Here is an 18,000-nt window from a genome sequence, read left to right on the forward strand (position 1 = left end):
GTGTTTGTTTGTTCATTTGGTTGCTTCTTTCACATTTGAGATGTTGCACATAATTTATTCATTTAACTTATGAATACCAAACTAACAAATAAATGTATTGAAACAAAATATTTGAATTTGAAAAATGTAACAATAAAAAAATAACAATGTCTAATGCTAACACTGTACTGCAATTTATTTTCAGGCATCTGAGAATGAATCTGCCATTTGCAGAAACATTTCGTCTGCAGAACCTTGTCAATATGCTGTCATAACAGATCATTCTGGATTTGTTTTGACTGTTGCGGAGAGATGCCTTGTGACTCATAGCTCTGCACTAGATAACTGTTATTATATACTGTGGTAGTGAAATATTTCAGTCTGTTTACTTTCCTGTGCATACCAACTGAAAGAAGACAACATACAACTTGAATTTTGAAACTAATACATTAAGTTGGTGTTCAGTTGTCCACTTTAGTGGGTGAGGAGGTGGAGCTAGTGCACTGTCAATCATCTGATCTCATCCCTGTGTCCACAGATGACTGAGGGACGGCTCTGCCAGGTGCAGCTCCTGGACGACAGGAAGCTGGAGCTCTTGGTTCAGGTATAATGCTTCACAGTTCTAGTCTATTATACCTCCCACTCAAGGGTAATGGACCTCAATAAACCTCACTGTCTCACGTTATATTGATCAATGGATTTTCTCTTGCAGCCAAAGCTGTTGTCTCATGAACTCTTGGATTTGGTCTCGTCCCATTTTAACCTGAAAGAGAAGGAATACTTTGGGTTCACCTATGTGGATGACACGTGAGTACCTTTTGTAATAACGTTGTCTGTAGAGGTTGCTTATTAACAGGGAACTTTTGTTCAAATCTAGCTTCTGAAAACATAAAGGATGAAGAACATGGCAAACCTGATTTTAAAGGGATAGTTCATGCACAAATGCAAATTCTGTCATTATTTACTCACTGCTCAAATGATATGGATTACTTTTATGATACATGTACTTGTTGAAGCATTTCCAGGTTTTGGTACAGTAGTTCTTCAGTGGAGGGAAAGAAACCTCTTTCGATTTCATTAAAATTATCTTCATTTGTTTTTTTTCGAAGCTGAATGAAAGGTTTGGAATGACACGAGGGTGAGCAAATGATGACACAATTTTCATTTTTGCGTATACTATCCCTTTGAGATCACCATAATCAGATTGGTTTATCTGAATGAACCAGTTCTGAAAATGTATACACTGAAGCCATTCATTGATTCGTTGATTCACTGAATCCAAAGTGTTTTTCAAATCCCTGAACAACACTTAAAATTATGGAATTGGTCAGACTTTATATTAGGTGTCCTTAAACTACTACGTTTGTACTTGCTTTAAAAAAATAATAAACAAAGTACAATATACTTATTGTGGTCATATTGTATTGCAAAACTTGTTTGCTGCTCTTGAAGTGGGATATGGGTAAGGTTAGCAACAAGTTTGGTTAGGTTTAAAGGATGGGTCAGCAGTGTAATTATAAATGTAATTACTGAAATTAATTACAGATCTAACTTCATATAGGATTTTTAAACTATAAGTACAGATGTAAAAACATTCATGTACACAATAAGTGCATTGTTTCAAATTATTAATATTAATGTAAGTACATAGGCAACCTAATATAAAGTGGGACCATGAAAGGTTGTTCCTGCACTGAATAAAAAAATAAAAAAGGTAACCGCAACTTTTTATCTCACAAATCTGAAATTTTTCTCACAATTGCGAGTACATATCACATAATTCTGACTTTTCTTCTCACAGTTCTGACTTCTTTTCAGAGGATTTTTAGATATAAACTCGCAACTGCAAGTTATTAAGTCCAATTCTAAGAAAAAAAAAAAAACTCTTACAATTGCAAATTTTTTATTGCATTAAAATTATCTTTTTATTCAGTGGCGGCAACAAGTGTCCATACATAATACATAAACATTTCCATGTTAAAATACATTTGTTAAATTCCGCTGTTCATCGCTCGGGTTTTAAATGACTTGTATGGACTTCATATGTATCATTTTCCTTACAAAAAAAAAGCATTTGCATTTATATGGTACTACCATTGTACCTATGTAAAAACATGGTACTGTCAAGCTGCTATTTAAAAAATAAAAAAGCATATAATACTATGCCACGTTTTGTCACTGTTATTATTACTGTGCATCTCTCTGTTTTACTCCCAAACTTAGTTTTACTCTTTTATAATCAAATGTTTTCTTTACAAATATAATGCAAAACTTCCCTTAGTTCTGCTCAGCCCTGCTGGAGTCATTTCCGTGCAGATTATTTTCTTCTATTAGTGTTAAATTGCAGAGCGTTTACTGGGTTGAATAAGAATGTGTGCTTGCACATTTCAGTCAGATGACCTTTTCTCTTCTAGTGGTCAGTGCAAATGGCTGCAGCTGGACCGCAGAGTGCTGGAACACGACTTCTCCAAGAAATCCGGGCCAATTGCGCTTCAGTTCCTGGTGAGGTATGTGATCGCTGCCTCATGATGATGTCTGGAGTCACATGACCACAGCGACCACAGAATGCAGCACATTCCTGGACTCAATCACTGTGCTGCTTCTGCTGCTGCTTTAAACACCATGTTTTAGATCTGAAGTTTTCTTTTTACTTGCCTTGTTTAACGCTATAAAATTGTGATTTGTCATGGGCAGGTTCTATATTGAGACCATTTCACTTCTGAAGGAGCACACAACTGTGGAGTTATTCTTTCTTAATGCCAAGTCAGCCATCTATAATGTGAGTACCTTTGTGTCTGTTTACCCACCGAAGTGATTCACGGTCTCATTTCTCACCCCTATAAACGATTAGAGAGCCACAGACCTCAGAGGGTTAATATGCGTTATTGCATCCCAGGGCCACAGGAAGGGAATGTGTCTGATTGGCTTGTGAATCATAAACAAAGAAATTCCTGCACGATTCTTCATAACCATCAAGACCAACATGAGCATTATTTTGGGCATAATCTTTTCACTGTTCGTTATGGCCTGAGTTTTCCCAATCACTTTATAAGCTTGCGGCAGAACTGTATCTAATACAGAGGCAAAATTGAATTTGTGTTTGCGCTGAACTCTTGTATTTTTAATTTGTTGCCGCTGGTTGTTAAGTTGTTAAGATATCAGCGACAGGAAGAGACAGCATGTTTTTTCCCTATGAATTTATGATTTATGTACTTGAGCTATATATAAAATTTCCATTAAATTGGATTACACCGTTTTAAGAAACAAACTAATAAACATAATGAAATACTTATTAGGAAGTCATACATAAATAAAACGTGTTTTATTACGCAGACTTATATATTTATATATAAATCCAGTTTGTTTCATTTAAGCTAACTGAATATCGCTTTTTAACAATTTTCAGACCACTTTAGTGAACAGTTTTTTTTTTTTTTTTACAATGAACAGATTGTTATTTTGAATTAAGACAGTTAGAAAATACTTTTTAAGTAACATATTAATGCTGATTCGAAAAAATATGCGTTACACTAAGATTATTAGTTCGATATTATGTATGTAATTCAAATGCATAAGTCATAAATTTGTGCGTAAATATAGAGCGCACACACATCTATCAGACACTGTTTTTCACAATTTTTCAATCTGTTACAATTAAATCACATACACATTATAAATATACGTCTCCAATGTACAGTGGCAGTTTTCCTTTATTATAATGAAAGGTTGTATTAGGACAGCTAGTTGACTGAATATTACAAGACAGACTGTTTATTGATGAAAACAGTGAAAGATAAATGTAAATTATTTGTCTATAACCTAATTATTGTTCACGAGCCAAGCCATTTCTCTAAAACAAATTGACACCCATGGCAGGAATATCTGCGGCCCATTTTCTCATGACGTTAATGAATAGACATGATGAGTATGATTTCAGACCCGTCGTTATTCACCGAACAGATTTGAATGTGTCTCAGTTCTTGAAGTAAAGGTTTGCTTGTTTGTGCACAGGGTGACATTGAGGTGGAGAGTGAGCTGGTTTTTAAGTTAGCTGCTCATGCACTGCAGGTGAGACTATACAGCTTTAAGACTTGAGATGCTTTGGTGTTTTTAGTCAGTCTTATGTATTAAATGCGCAAACTGAACCTGTTTTGTTTTTCAGGAATCTAAAGGAGACTATACAAGGTGTGTTTTACCACATTTGTTTACCACAAAGTTTGTGAACTTGGAAAATATCTATTTTAAGACTTTGCTGTCACTTTGTACTGTCAAGTGTTGAGATAAAACCCAGGGGTATTTCAAGGTGCTGTAGGAAGTCTGTGTACTGATAGAGAAAACACACACAAGATACGGTTTAACACATTAAGGGTTGTTAATTGAGAAACAAGGTCAGCATGAGATTAGAGTCATGTAATAAAATATTTATCATATCTTTCCAAACTTTTGTTTTTTCTCCGTCGAACACAGAAGGAGTTATTTAGTGGCATGCTCAAGCTGCTGTTTTACCAACGGAGAAAAAGCTCTTCTGAAGTCACATGATACAGTAGCTTTTCATCTAAGCTGTATTCTATAGCTAGCTTTAGCTCTGCTAACATTTTATGCTCAATGAAATATATCCATATGCAAATGTGTTTGTTTATCGTCTAATTAATCATTTTGTGAAAAAATAATGAAAGTCGTTACACCCTATTAATTGTCCAATTCTGATTCAGTATGCATTATAATGTGATAATGTGGTTAACATGATAATACGGTTATATAACATGAATCATTATGCTACTGTAAAAACGTTGGCTGCATGCTGAAGTGTATTTGTGTTGATTTTAGTGATGAAAACACCAGAGCAGATCTGAAGAAGCTTCCAGCACTGCCCACTAAAGTCCTGAAGGAGCATCCGTCTCTAGCATACTGGTAAAACATGCTTTCATATAACTATTCGATTAGAAAACACATGTGAAAGATAATACAATTCAGATAGACGTCAGCAAATGGAGTTGGCTTTACATAAAATCCCAATATTTGTTTTGTCAGTGAAAGTAAAAGAGATTTATTATTTGACACCTTTAATACAAAATAAATTATTCTAATTAATATATGTATTTTCATTCAGCAAGGATTCATTAAATTGATGAAAGAAGGCTGAAAAATAAAATGCATCACAGTTATATATATTTTACCAATGTTTTTTGTTAAAAATTATGTAGGAAAAGTAATCGATTAATTTATGACAAGAGTGCACCCTCAAAAATCTAAATTATAACTGGAGTTTTGACATTTGTTAAAAAAAAAAGACTTCTTTGTTGCCTTTTTCTCTATCATATTTTAGAAATTATCAGAAATTATATATCGACTGAAAACTTAAAATCTCAAAATTCATCCTTTAAAACCCATTTTAAAATCAGACATTGCATTACCATGTAAATGGTACATCAGTATCATGTTACAAAATATTTTCATTCATGAATTATAAAAATGTAAGTTTGGATCGTGCACTACAAAGTCAATATTCAAAAATGTGAGTGACAGTTAAGGGGTTAAATAGTAATAATATTTCACAATATCACAATTTACTGTATTTTTTATCAAATAAATACAGCCTTGGTGAGCAGAAGATTTTAATTAAAAAAATTTTTTTTGCCGTAATCTTATTCCAAATTTTTTAACAGTAGTGTATATTTTCTGAATCCGAGTCTTAATATCTTACACATTTGCACATTTTTTTGTTTCTCATGAAAACGTGTCATGTTTTAAGAATTTTTAAATAAGTTAACTGAACGACAAGACAAAATACTGATTAAAATGTGATCACTATACTATTGTATATGTATATTATAGCTTACTCGTCTGGTATGTTGTTCTCACAGTAGTTTAAAGCTGTTTAATTACTGCCAGTGCTGATGTGTCACTCAAGGCAGCGACACAGACAGCCATGAGATTCACACTGAGAGCCGATGAGTCAGTGATGCTGAAGCTGCATTTACCGCCCTTCATGACAGCTTTATGGCTGATGATCCGTGCTGTGCTGTCTTTATGCTGACGCGCTGAGATTCGGGGGAGGCTGGGGAAATATATCCTCTGTGGAGTGGGTTTCATCATCCTTCTCTTTTGCAGCGAGGAGCGAGTGATTGAACACTACAAGCTGTTGAAAGGGCTCTCCAGAGGACAGGCCATTGTGCAGTGAGTATCGGAAAAACAATGATTAGCCTCAGCGGGGCGGGCCATCAGGGGAGACCTGATTTATGATTGGCTGCGCAAATCCTTCACACCCATGCCTCAGGACTGATGTGTGCTGAAGGATACTTAAGATGCTGTTAAACATCGATCTTAAGCAAATGTGTAACTGATCATTACATCTGTTTCAGGTATTTGACCCTGGTGGAGTCACTGCCCACATATGGAGTGCATTATTATGAAGTGAAGGTAAATACTGTCCATTGGACCATATTGCCATGTAACTTTTATGTTTCACAATTAAACTAATATAAATGTATATAATATAATATAATATTAAAATTAGCATGTTAACGTATTCATTTTTTTTCCCAGTTAAACATGGTTATAATATTTAACACAGTTAATGCAGGTGTGAAACTAGGGTTGGCAACCCATCTCACAAATGCTGCTTCTGTCTCTATGCAATTGTGCAATTATATATAAAAGGTTATGAGAAAATACGATGTGTGTTAGATCCGCGTTATGTTCAGCAGCGGCAGATCTTAAAATAATAGCAGCCGAAAAACTTAAAAACCCAGCTGCTGTGATGTTTGATAATAATCATAAAAAAAGGAAATCAATAACTTTTTTTTTTTAGCTTGAAATATTCAATTTATAATTTAGTATTTGATAACTTTATTCAGTTTCTGCAAATTTCCTGCCTGCTGAAGTGCGCGGGTAGCTAAATATGACATTTATTATAATGAGTTTATGTGAAGATTGTTTCAAGTTAAATTAAATGTTGTAATATTTTTGAAGTATTATAAATGTTCACATTGATAGCTCTCAAAAAAGTCTATTTCATGGAGACATCAGTAGTATTGGCATCAGTGATACTCGCCTTCAGTCATAAAAAAGATGCCACTAAACAAATATAAAACATATACTGTATCTGTTGTTTGTACATTAACTTGAATATTGCATGTTAAATGATTGAAATATTCTGAAATATGTGATTATTTAAAAAAAAAAATCGGCAGAATTACATTTTATATAAATATTACATACTCTATTATATTTGTTATATTTATTATGATATATAAAGTAATATATATATATATATATATATATATGTGTGTGTGTGTGTGTGTGTGTGTGTGTGTGTGTGTGTGGGTGTGTTTTTGCTACCTCTTGGGGACATGGATGTGTTTTTTTACCTTCCATGTGGGGACACGATGACCAACTGGGGACAAAATCTGTGTCCCCATAAGGATGCCCATTGGAACTGATAGGAAATAGCATGCTAATATAGCCTGTGCAAATTTCTTAGCTCCTTACTTGTGACCCCAGAAGGTGGTTTTACCAGTGTTGGAGTGTGAGGGTGTGTGTTCGGATTTGCCCCCTGAGCCGGGTCTTGGTACTGCAGTGTGCATATTTAATAAATCTCCGCCTCATATTTACATGAATGGCGGGAAACTAAGAAGACGTGTTTCCCCCTATGGCTCGGTCCTGGTACAGCATTGTGCATAATAAATAATTGCCAGATATTACATATCAATAAATGCTACATATCTTGGACACAAGGAAGTTATCTCAAGTTAACTGCTCAGCTTTTGATGGATATCAACCATGTATTCTAGTAAATTAATAAAGTATGATGAATATAGACTATCGTACGCTTCGACTATAAAAATTAATATAATTTTCAGACACTTTGTATGTTATAGCCTAGTAGGATGTTTAGATCTTGTTCTACAAGGAGCCATAAAATATCAAATTGTTTTACCAAAACGTTGAAAAACAAACACCTGCTAAACATAGTCAATTACTAGTACTGAAATCAGAAACCCATGTTGTAATTCATGTTATGTTAGTATCATGTTAGTAGATCGCGTTGCTGATAGTTTTAGGCTAGCTAACAAGATAGCACACGTGATTACAGTAGGTACAGCCTGTCCACGCAACGCAGTAACCCCAACCATTTGTATAGTGCCCAATACAAAGTAATGATAAAGCTATGAAACAACGTATATTATGTAATTATTGTTATCCTACCTTAGACATGTTGTCGGCGAAGATAATGTCCAAACTATCGTTTGATGTCAACAGGGACGGACTGACAATCTGTGCGTTCTGGAAAAGTCCAGAACGGCCGTCCGTTTAAACTTACGGAAAAAAGGCACAGTATAAACATATAAACTACCGGTATTTATTTACTTCAGATCACCGTTCGCGGGGCCGGTATACGTCACCATGGTAACCGCGGCGCGACTCAAGTTATTTTGCTTAGAATTATGGGTAGTGTAGTATTTCTCCAGAAGATCGCAAATAACAAGGTTGATTTTTATACTTTGTGGCTTTTATGGGAGCAGAAACTTTCGTTTCTCAGCCTCGTAGCTCATGGTCAATCTAACTTGGATGGTTTAGGGGTCTCCAAACTTTTTTAGCTACTTTTTAAAAATGAAAGTGGCCGAGAGCTATATGCAAAAATTAAATCTATAAAAAAAAAAAAAACTAACATAAATAATGTCTCATAACTCTCATATTAACAAATATGCCAACTGTTTTAGACCTAAACGAGTTATTGTAAGCCTATATGTCACCTTTAATTGACATATAAAAAAATTATTATACTGTAAAAACACATAATTATTGTTGATTTTATAGTACATCATAACTGTATTTTCATGATTATAGTGACCAAAATGAGCATTGTTATCACATAATCCTGTTCAAAAAGTACTAATACTACACAATAAAATCAATTCACCAAGTTTTATATCGAAAACCAGCAAATAACAAATAAACTTACCATCAATATGCACTTTTTGTTTGCATAAACATTAAAATAGTATCATTAAAATGATGGCCAAATTTGAATGAAGTGTCTTACAACATGTTATCTACTAACATGTACAAGTTCAAATAAAGTTTTGACAAAAACGTTTTTATAAAAAGATAAACCTCGCATATTTCAGTCTTTAAATCATTCTTATAAAAAGAATGATTCAAAAAAGACAAAATACTGACATTTACAATACACAATAGCTTATCTTTTATTATTAATAGTACAGTTTTTTTTTCATTCGCTTTGGTACTATTTTCACAAATAAGGTGTACATTTTCAAAACTCTTAGTACAAAAATCCAAACTGATCACATTTGTAACACAGCTAGTCATTCTTTCAAAACCGGATCTCATTCTTTCATTCAGTTGCACGTTTTCATTCCATATAATCATTGTTTCAAACACAAGATTATTGTAATATGTAATGAGAACATTTGGTTTAATCACTGAAACACAACAGTATGATCTTCTTTCAGTTTAGTACTTTTAACATTCAGTTCATCCAACAGCAAACAATGCAAGATACTGGTTTCAAATCGGCCTTAGAAGTGCTGAAATTAATATGCTACAGTACTATAAAAGACAGATTACACAGTTTTCACATTAGGCAATACACTTTTATATGCCAATATATTTAGTACATTACCCAACATTTACATAATCTATCATTTCCAAAATATCCATCCAATGTGTAATCAAGTGAAGGATCAATGAAGACATCCTCTACAATAATTTGGGCAAATTAGTTTTTATTTTTCTGATATAATTGTAACATAGGTATATTTTCTATAATGAAATTTAACTAAAGGAGAAGAAAACATAACATTTAGTGCACACATTACATTAATTTGGATCACGCCTGTCTTGAGCATTTGGCCATAGATTCTCATCCACATCACAATGAATGTTATCATTGTTCAAGCACCTTGGAAAAAGCCTTTTGGCGAGCATGCTTGACATTGGTCTACACTGATGTCATCACATGCATCATCCATGGCCTGAATGAGGCTAGCACGCTCAAGGGGTTGGCGATCATAGACCTTCCACCTCCATGCTGAAAAACATTCCTCAATAGGGTTGAGGAAGGGAGAGTATGGAGGCAGGTAGAGGGTCATGAATCGGGGATGGGCCTGAAACCATGCTTGAACTACCTCTGCGTGGTGGAACCTGACATTGTCCAACACAGTTACATAGGTGACCCCTTTATACCTTGACAGGCTGGTTCAATTTCATTGAGGAACTCAATAAGATGTGCAGCATTATAGGAGCCAAGTAATGGCCTACGTCCTACAACACCATCTTCAGAGATAGCTGCGCACATGGAGATGTTTCCTCCAGGTTGTCCAGGCACTTGGACATAATTTATATGTTCATACAAACACGCATTTTTATTTCTGTAGTTCTCAAAATCCATATACTGTATATTCCTGACAAACCAATTTAAAATCTATAGGTTTACCAAATGGTTCAGTGATTAACCATTAAGATCAGTAAGAGATTTATGAAAGGTGGTTACTGTGAATGAAACATTTATTAAGATGAAACACTTATTTTGTGTAGTGAAAAGGATACTTTGTGGTTTTGTGTATTGTACTAAAACAATCGAAAATATGCTGACATGTTTGAAAAAAGTGCACTTTTGATGATCTGTCGTGATATTAGTAATATGAGTTGTGAAAATGTACACCTTGCTTGTGAAAATAAAAAGTGAATAAAAAACCAAAGTGAATAAAAAAAAAACTGTAAAATTCGGTCCGATTTTCCCGTGGCGTCTGTCGTTGCTATGTTGCTACGTTGCTAGAAGTTTTAATAGCCTAGCTAATGGATTTCCACTACCGATAAACGTTTGCTGTAGCTCTGCTAGAAGATTTATTTACGGAGAAGAAAAAAACACCTGTGGTTTGGGTGCACCCCCATCCTTCATATTGACTCATTGCACCTGGAAAAAATGAGTGGGTCGCTTAAATATTTTGAACTTGAGCGCAAAAGACGCCATATGTGAATGGCCCTTGGCGAGCTACCTCCAATCAGGCCACGAGCAACGTGTTGGAGACCACTTTAGACATTATGTCTGAAAATAAATATCCTAGGGAGAAAATGAATGGGATTTTCCTGTTCTGTTGGGGGCCCCCTTGGAGGATCCACTGAGAAGCAGCTCAATTTAGCGCAGAATTCTCTATTTCTCTTAAAAACCCACAGATGACTATGTGATTCAAGTTTGATATTCTCAACATATTGACGTAAAAAAACAGGCGAAACATTGTTCCAAGAACAAACCAGTCAGAAGACATTTCACTCCACAACTTATGAATTAACTGTAGTAAAACAAACATTTTTTGGCAGAAATGTACCTGTATAAGTTCATATTGAAAATGCTGTTATATTAATATAGTCATGTAGGCCTATATTACATTTACATTACATTTATTCATTTAGCAGACGCTTTTATCCAAAGCGACTTACAGATGAAGACAGTGGAAGCAATCAAAAACAACAAAAAGAGCAATGATATATAAGTGCTATAACAAGTCTCAGTTAGGTTAATACAGTACACGTAGGATGGGTTTTTAACTAATATAATAAATAAAAAGAAAACAGATAGAATAAAAAAAATGAAAGAATAGAGCAAGCTAGTTAGAGGTCTTTACACATACACATACACATACATATACAATTGCATAATAAATTAAAAGAAAATAGAATACAAAAAGATCAGAAAGGTAGTTAGATTTTTTAAAGAATAGAATTAGAATAGTGAGTGTTAAAGTTAGAGGGTGAAATAAAGATGGAAGAGATGTGTTTTAAGCCGATTCTTGAAGATGGCTAAGGACTCAGCTGTCCGGATTGAGCTGGGCAGGTCATTCCACCAGGAGGGAACATTTAATTTAAAAGTCTGTAAAAGTGACTTTGTGCTTCTTTGGGATGAACAATCAAGCGACATTCACTTGCAGAACACAAGCTTCTAGAGGCACATAAGTCTGAAGTAACAAATTTAGGTAAATGGGTGCAGAGCCAGTGGTGTTGTATGCAAACATCAATGCCTTGAATTTTATGCGAGCAGCTATTGGAAGCCAGAGCAAATTGATAAACAGAGATGTGACGTGTATTCTTCTTTGGCTCATTAAAAATTAATCTTGCTGCCGCGTTCTGAATTAATTGTAAAGGTTTGATAGAATTGGCTGGAAGACCTGCCAAGAGAGCATTGCAATAGTCCAGCCTGGACAGAACAAGAGCTTGAACAAGGAGTTGTGCAGCATGTTCCCAAAGAAAGGGCTTGATCTTCTTGATGTTGAATAAAGCAAATCTGCAGGATCGGACAGTTTTAGCAATGTGGTCTGAGAAAGTCAGCTGATCATCAATCATAACGCCAAGGCTTCTAGCTGTTTTTGAAGGAGTAATGGTTGATGTGCCTAACTTGATGGTGAAATTGTGATGAAACGATGGGTTTGCTGGAATCACAAGCAGTTCTGTCTTGGTAAGGTTGAGTTGAAGGTGATGATCCATCATCCAGGAAGAAATGTCAGTTAGACAAGCTGAGATGCGAATAGCTACCGTCGGATCATCAGGATGGAATGAGAGGAAGAGTTGAGTGTCATCAGCAGTGGTATTGTCAAGCACGAGTCAAGACCAAGTCCACAAACATCAAGTCTGAGTCCGAGTCCGAGTCCAAAAGGGGCCAAGCTGGACTCAAGTCCGAGCTCCCAAAGGCCGAGTCCGAGTCCAGAAAGTAATAAAAAAAAAAGGCTATATAGGCTATGTATTAAATGTAATGCAGTATGCTAATGTTTTTTAAGAAGTTATGACAGTTTATTTATTTATTTTTGCATTTATATTTATACAAAATGTTTGGGCTACTGTTTTTGATAACGCATACATAATAGGTTTGTAGAAAATCAACAACAACAAAAAAAATCTATAAATATTTTCATAATTTTTCAGGAATTGTTGATTTCTTTTTCAACACTTGTAAGTCTGAACCAGAATATCAAGATATTTTATTATTTTGTAAAAAAGCACCACCATGTTATATGTATAATAAAATTTGAGTATGACAAACACAAATCCCTTCTATTATTTTATCCCTTGAGGTAGCCCTCGCACACAAAAAGGTTGGTTGGAGGATGGAGACCCCTGGTATATAACTATGTTTTATAATTATATGTTTGTGTAATTTGGGGTTTCTGCCTGCAGTGACACTTTTGTGTGTGAGGCCCCATCCATCCTCCCCTCAATACGGTGCAGTCGTCCTGTCCCTCTTGCAGAAAAGCATCCATAAAGAATGATGTTTCCACCTCCATGCTTCACAGTTTGGATGGTGTTCTTGAGGTTGCACTCATCCTTAGTCTTCCTCCAAACACAACAAGTAGAGTTTAGACCAAAAAGCTCTATTTTCATCTCATCAGACCACATGACCTTCTCCCATGAATGAGTATGTGGACAAGTGTCTTTTATACAGGTAACAGTTCAAACCGGTGCAGGTAATAGAAGTAACGAGTTCAAACCGGTGCAGTTAATAAAAAGTGGAGAAAAGGAGGGCTTCCTGTGAGAGCTGGAATTCTTACTGGTTGATAGGTGATCAAATGCTTATGTCATAAACAATAAACTGCAAAAATATATATTTTTAAAATATACAATGTGATTTTCTGGATTGTTATTTAAGATTCTGTCATTAGAGTAGAAGAGTATACCTAAGATAAAAATGACAGGCTCTTACGTGGTTTGTAAGTGGGAACCTGCACAATCCCCAGTGTATCAAATGCTTTTCCTCCTCACTGTAGATAACTGAGGGGAACACTTATTTTAAAAGTGCCATGTTGACACTGTTTTGGAGTTGCAACTCTGAGTTCAAATGACTGCAAACAATCCCATATGATACTTCATCTGGTGCCCACTCTAAAGCAAAACTATATTCTTTCCAGTTATTAATTTAAAATAACTTTCATATTATCTGTAATCGAATGTGTTCCATCCTACAGTTCCTCCTTTAAAACCCTTGCCTCACACTTGAATTGCCAGGCAGGAGTTTATTTTACTAACGTGATTGTTTCTTTAATCAACATGACAAAATAGTTTTGTCTTTTTTATTTATAATACAGAGCTTAACTGTAGAGACCTACATTTCGGTTGGATAAAGGAGGGTACATAAATTAACCAATATCAAAAGCGTATGTTGGTTAATTGTTGTGGGTTTTTCCATCTTCACACACACACACACTCGAGACCGGTGTATGTCCTGGTTAAGACTATCCGGGTCCCCACATAGTCAACCCCTCCCCCACACCTATACCCGCGCGCGCGTCTGGAGCTAATGATTGCATCTCGTCACTCACTCACTGGACGAGCAGGAGCTGCAAACGCAGCAGCAATCAGCGTGTTCGTTCTCCAAGGTAAGCTAAACACTTTTATTTCAAATGTAATTCGTGTGTTAACATCATAACAAATGCCACTACCATATATTATGGAGAATGTTAATAACAAAGCAGGCCTTGCTAGCGATAATTTTAACTTTGCAGTTTTCTGTCGAGTCGGGTTTAGTCAGTATAATGTTAGATAACGTTAGTTTACTAACGCGCCTATACATGTGCAATGTAAATGGAAACTATTTAGCTAACTACCACTACCAAGCTAACCGACTTATTAGCTAGGCACGATTGAAGCTTAATGCATGCCATACATTTTTTTTTTTTTTGCGTTTGTTGTATAATTTAATCACATGTGATTGATAATCGATAAATGTATGTTTTTATGATATGCACACTACAGTAGTTAGCTTGTATGTTAGGATGGACTACTATGACAATTAGCAAGTTAAATAGAGTATAGGATCAGTTGTCATAACACTTCCGCACTACAGCGTGGTTGGGTTGTATGGCGGGAGAAAAGCTGCCATCAGGGGTAACTTAGGTAACGTAACGTTACATTAATTATCCGTAGTAAAACTAATTAGACCATTTTTAAATAACTGAATGTTCATTTAAATTATTTAAACATTATAATGGACCTACTGTATAGGTGTTTTATGTCGTAGAACAACTTCAAACATCTTTAAATGCTTGAAATCATTGATTTTCACTGGTAGTTTAAGAAAACGCTTGACTACAATGTAGGCAACACAATCCCAATTATACCATATAAAGACTATTAATGTGTTATATCTGACAGGCTAAGAACTAACTACTTTGTCATACAATTGGCAATGGGTTATTTACTGCATTTAAACTTATGTCTCTTGCTACTTAGGTTTTCACTCATGGAGAGAAGAACTTGGACCAATCCAGGATGCGGAGTACCATATCCAAGCGGGGATTGATAAACCATGTCTCCAGCGTTTTATCAATAATTTTAAAGGTAAATGTTAAACTCCTTAATATGATTTAGCTGGAATCAGTGAAATGCCTTCAGTGATCAAGTCTCTTGCTCAAGAGCACAGTGCACAATGGTGGTTGCTAGTACACAGGGATATTAGAACTGACAATTCAACAGCTTTTAGACATTTGATTAACCATTTTGTCCTTCAGCACAGTGCTTTAAGCACTTTTGCTTCTGTGCCCAGCCTGATTGCAGTAATCTAAGGGTTTGACAGGGATTATTCCCTGTAAAAACAGACCCCCTTTTTTTTTTTTTACCTTTTATTTAACCAGGTAGGCCGATTGAGAACAATATCTCCTTTGCAACGGCGACCTGGGGAGCCGCTGGGATTTGAACCCAGGAAGTCGTACACCCAAAGCATGCACTCTACCACTGAGCTACCAGGGGCCCGTTCTTCATACGTCGCTTATTATATCCGAGATCAAATGACACATCCAAGATGATATCATCGTGCTAATCATGATCCGGCTAATTGGGTTCTTCGAACACACCTGTTGTGTATGATTAGTATCGCTGGATTGAGATTTCTGAGATAATTGCGCGTTCATGTGTTGTCTTAAAAGGGGATATGTATCGATACTCGAAACCATGATCAGCAGTGCAGCGATTGCAAGACGGCAATGTAATGACGTCATATAATTTAAAACGACAACTGACGAAAAACTTGACAAATTTCTGGACTTTTATAAGGAAACAGCCAAGCAAACAAAGCTACATGTTATAATAGATATATAAAACAGATAATTGATACATGTTTTTATTTTATTAGAATTTTTTTCATGATTCCCAGTTATTTAGATTCGCAATTTAAAATAGTTGTTTAGTCTTTACATTTTTATTTCAATGTAGAAATTAACTATTAATTTCATATTTGGACAGATTTGTTACGTGACCGCATTAATGAAAGTTTCTTAAGGGTCAATATCATGTTATCTGCATCTCCTGCGCTCCATCAAGCCACTCGAATAATAGCAGTCATCACACAAAATAATGCACGACTCTATTATCTGTATAGCATGTGTGTAAGAATAATACTTTGATGACAAATATTTCAGTGAGTAAAACTGGCTGTCTATAGCAGGCTGTTATGTACTACACGGCATTTTTATATTATTTTTAAATATTTTTTTAAATGATTATTATTTTAAATTATTGTCCCTGGATCAGTACGATACTCTTGTAATAAACTAGCGGTGCTAGCAGACATATTTTGAGTATCATTTCTGGTTGAAAAGAAGCGATCTAATCCTGTTTACATGAAATAAGCTGCTCCCGAGCAGGTTTAAGATAACGGACCTGTTTGCTATGACAGCAGCTCCGGAATGAGCTTCGAAGAACCAAACGATCCAAAATCACGCCAAATCGTCAACAATCAAATCCAGCTAACTGAGTTAGCTACGTACGAAGAACAGGCCCCAGGTGTTTTTGCCACTGAACTCATATTCAAAGGTGACTTGTTGTGGAGTACCGAGGGGAAACTACTGTCACAGCAGCAGGCAGAGCTCCAAACTATTGAGTACAATGAGTCTGCAAAGGTTTTCTTTTTGATTTTCAGTGGAAGAGTAAAACATGGTGGTAAGTAGATGAAGTGGCTATGTAGCAACTTTACAATGCAAGGGCCATGTCTAAAATCTAGAGTTTGTTATTCTTTATGTTAGTGCCTTTGTCAATACTACTTCAGTTACAGTTATCTGCCCTTCACTGCACCTTCGCAGTGACGGTTATCTGCCCTTCACTGCACCTTCGCAGTGACGGTTATCTGCCCTTCACTGCACCTTCGCAGTGACCGTTATCTGCCCTTCACTGCACCTTTCGCAGTGACGGTTATCTGCCCTTCGCAGTGACCGTTATCTGCCCTTCACTGCACCTTCGCAGTGACCGTTATCTGCCCTTCACTGCACCTTCGCAGTGACCGTTATCTGCCCTTCACTGCACCTTCGCAGTGAACGTTATCTGCCCTTCACTGCACCTTCGCAGTGAACGTTATCTGCCCTTCACTGCACCTTCGCAGTGAATGTTTTCTGCCCTTCACTGCACCTTCGCGTGAACGTTTTCTGCCCTTCACTGCACCTTCGCACTGAACGTTATCTGCCCTTCACTGCACCTTCGCACTGACCGTTATCTGCCTTCAGAAAAGGCAAAAAACATGGTGCGAGTCATTTGTCCAATTTGCTTTTACAAATACATTATTCCATACAATAGTCGCTTATAGAATTGTATTTATTGGTATATCCTGCTCATATAATTTAATCAAATACTGCTTCTCATAGTCGAACCTCTGTGCTAATACTATTAATGAAACAAATGTTTCTATACAGCATTGATGCATGTGAAAAGGACTCCTCTCTTGGAGACTTGTTGATGACGACCACAGAAGACCTATTTTTGCAAATGAAAACCATAAGTAAAGAAACCACACTTGTCTCTTCGCGATTCGAGATATTACACCTGGAGAAGAACTGACGTCAACAACGTGACTCAAACTGGCCATGGAGAGCACAGGTGAGTTACTTTTTGTTTCTATATCCAATATGCCACCTACCTGGATAAGAGTTTATATTTCATGCAATTTGTTGCAGACACTCCAAACAAGAAAGCTGTAGTAGAATGTGTTTCTATCTTGGTTTACTTAGCAGTAACAATTTGTTTTTA

General features: G+C 35.9%; 1 protein-coding gene and 1 long non-coding RNA gene across 2 annotated transcripts in view; both read left to right on the plus strand.

The window, feature by feature from the left end:
- The window catches only part of LOC113040925 (FERM domain-containing protein 4B-like), a 75,458-nt gene that overhangs the window by 25,106 nt on the left and 32,352 nt on the right, over positions 1-18,000 (plus strand). Inside the window, exons 2-10 of the mRNA XM_026199136.1 lie at positions 518-583; positions 692-786; positions 2,394-2,486; positions 2,674-2,758; positions 3,991-4,047; positions 4,142-4,164; positions 4,807-4,890; positions 6,091-6,156; positions 6,342-6,399. Coding sequence (XP_026054921.1) covers positions 518-583; positions 692-786; positions 2,394-2,486; positions 2,674-2,758; positions 3,991-4,047; positions 4,142-4,164; positions 4,807-4,890; positions 6,091-6,156; positions 6,342-6,399 — 627 coding nt within the window. The remainder of the gene's footprint in view (positions 1-517; positions 584-691; positions 787-2,393; positions 2,487-2,673; positions 2,759-3,990; positions 4,048-4,141; positions 4,165-4,806; positions 4,891-6,090; positions 6,157-6,341; positions 6,400-18,000) is intronic.
- On the plus strand, positions 12,750-17,699 carry LOC113040927 (uncharacterized). The gene is made up of 4 exons (XR_003275320.1): positions 12,750-13,457; positions 13,490-14,366; positions 15,220-15,327; positions 17,667-17,699. It is a non-coding gene; the product is annotated as an uncharacterized LOC113040927 (long non-coding RNA).

This window comes from Carassius auratus, chromosome 23 (genome assembly GCF_003368295.1).
Source record: "Carassius auratus strain Wakin chromosome 23, ASM336829v1, whole genome shotgun sequence".
Lineage (NCBI taxonomy): Eukaryota > Metazoa > Chordata > Actinopteri > Cypriniformes > Cyprinidae > Carassius > Carassius auratus.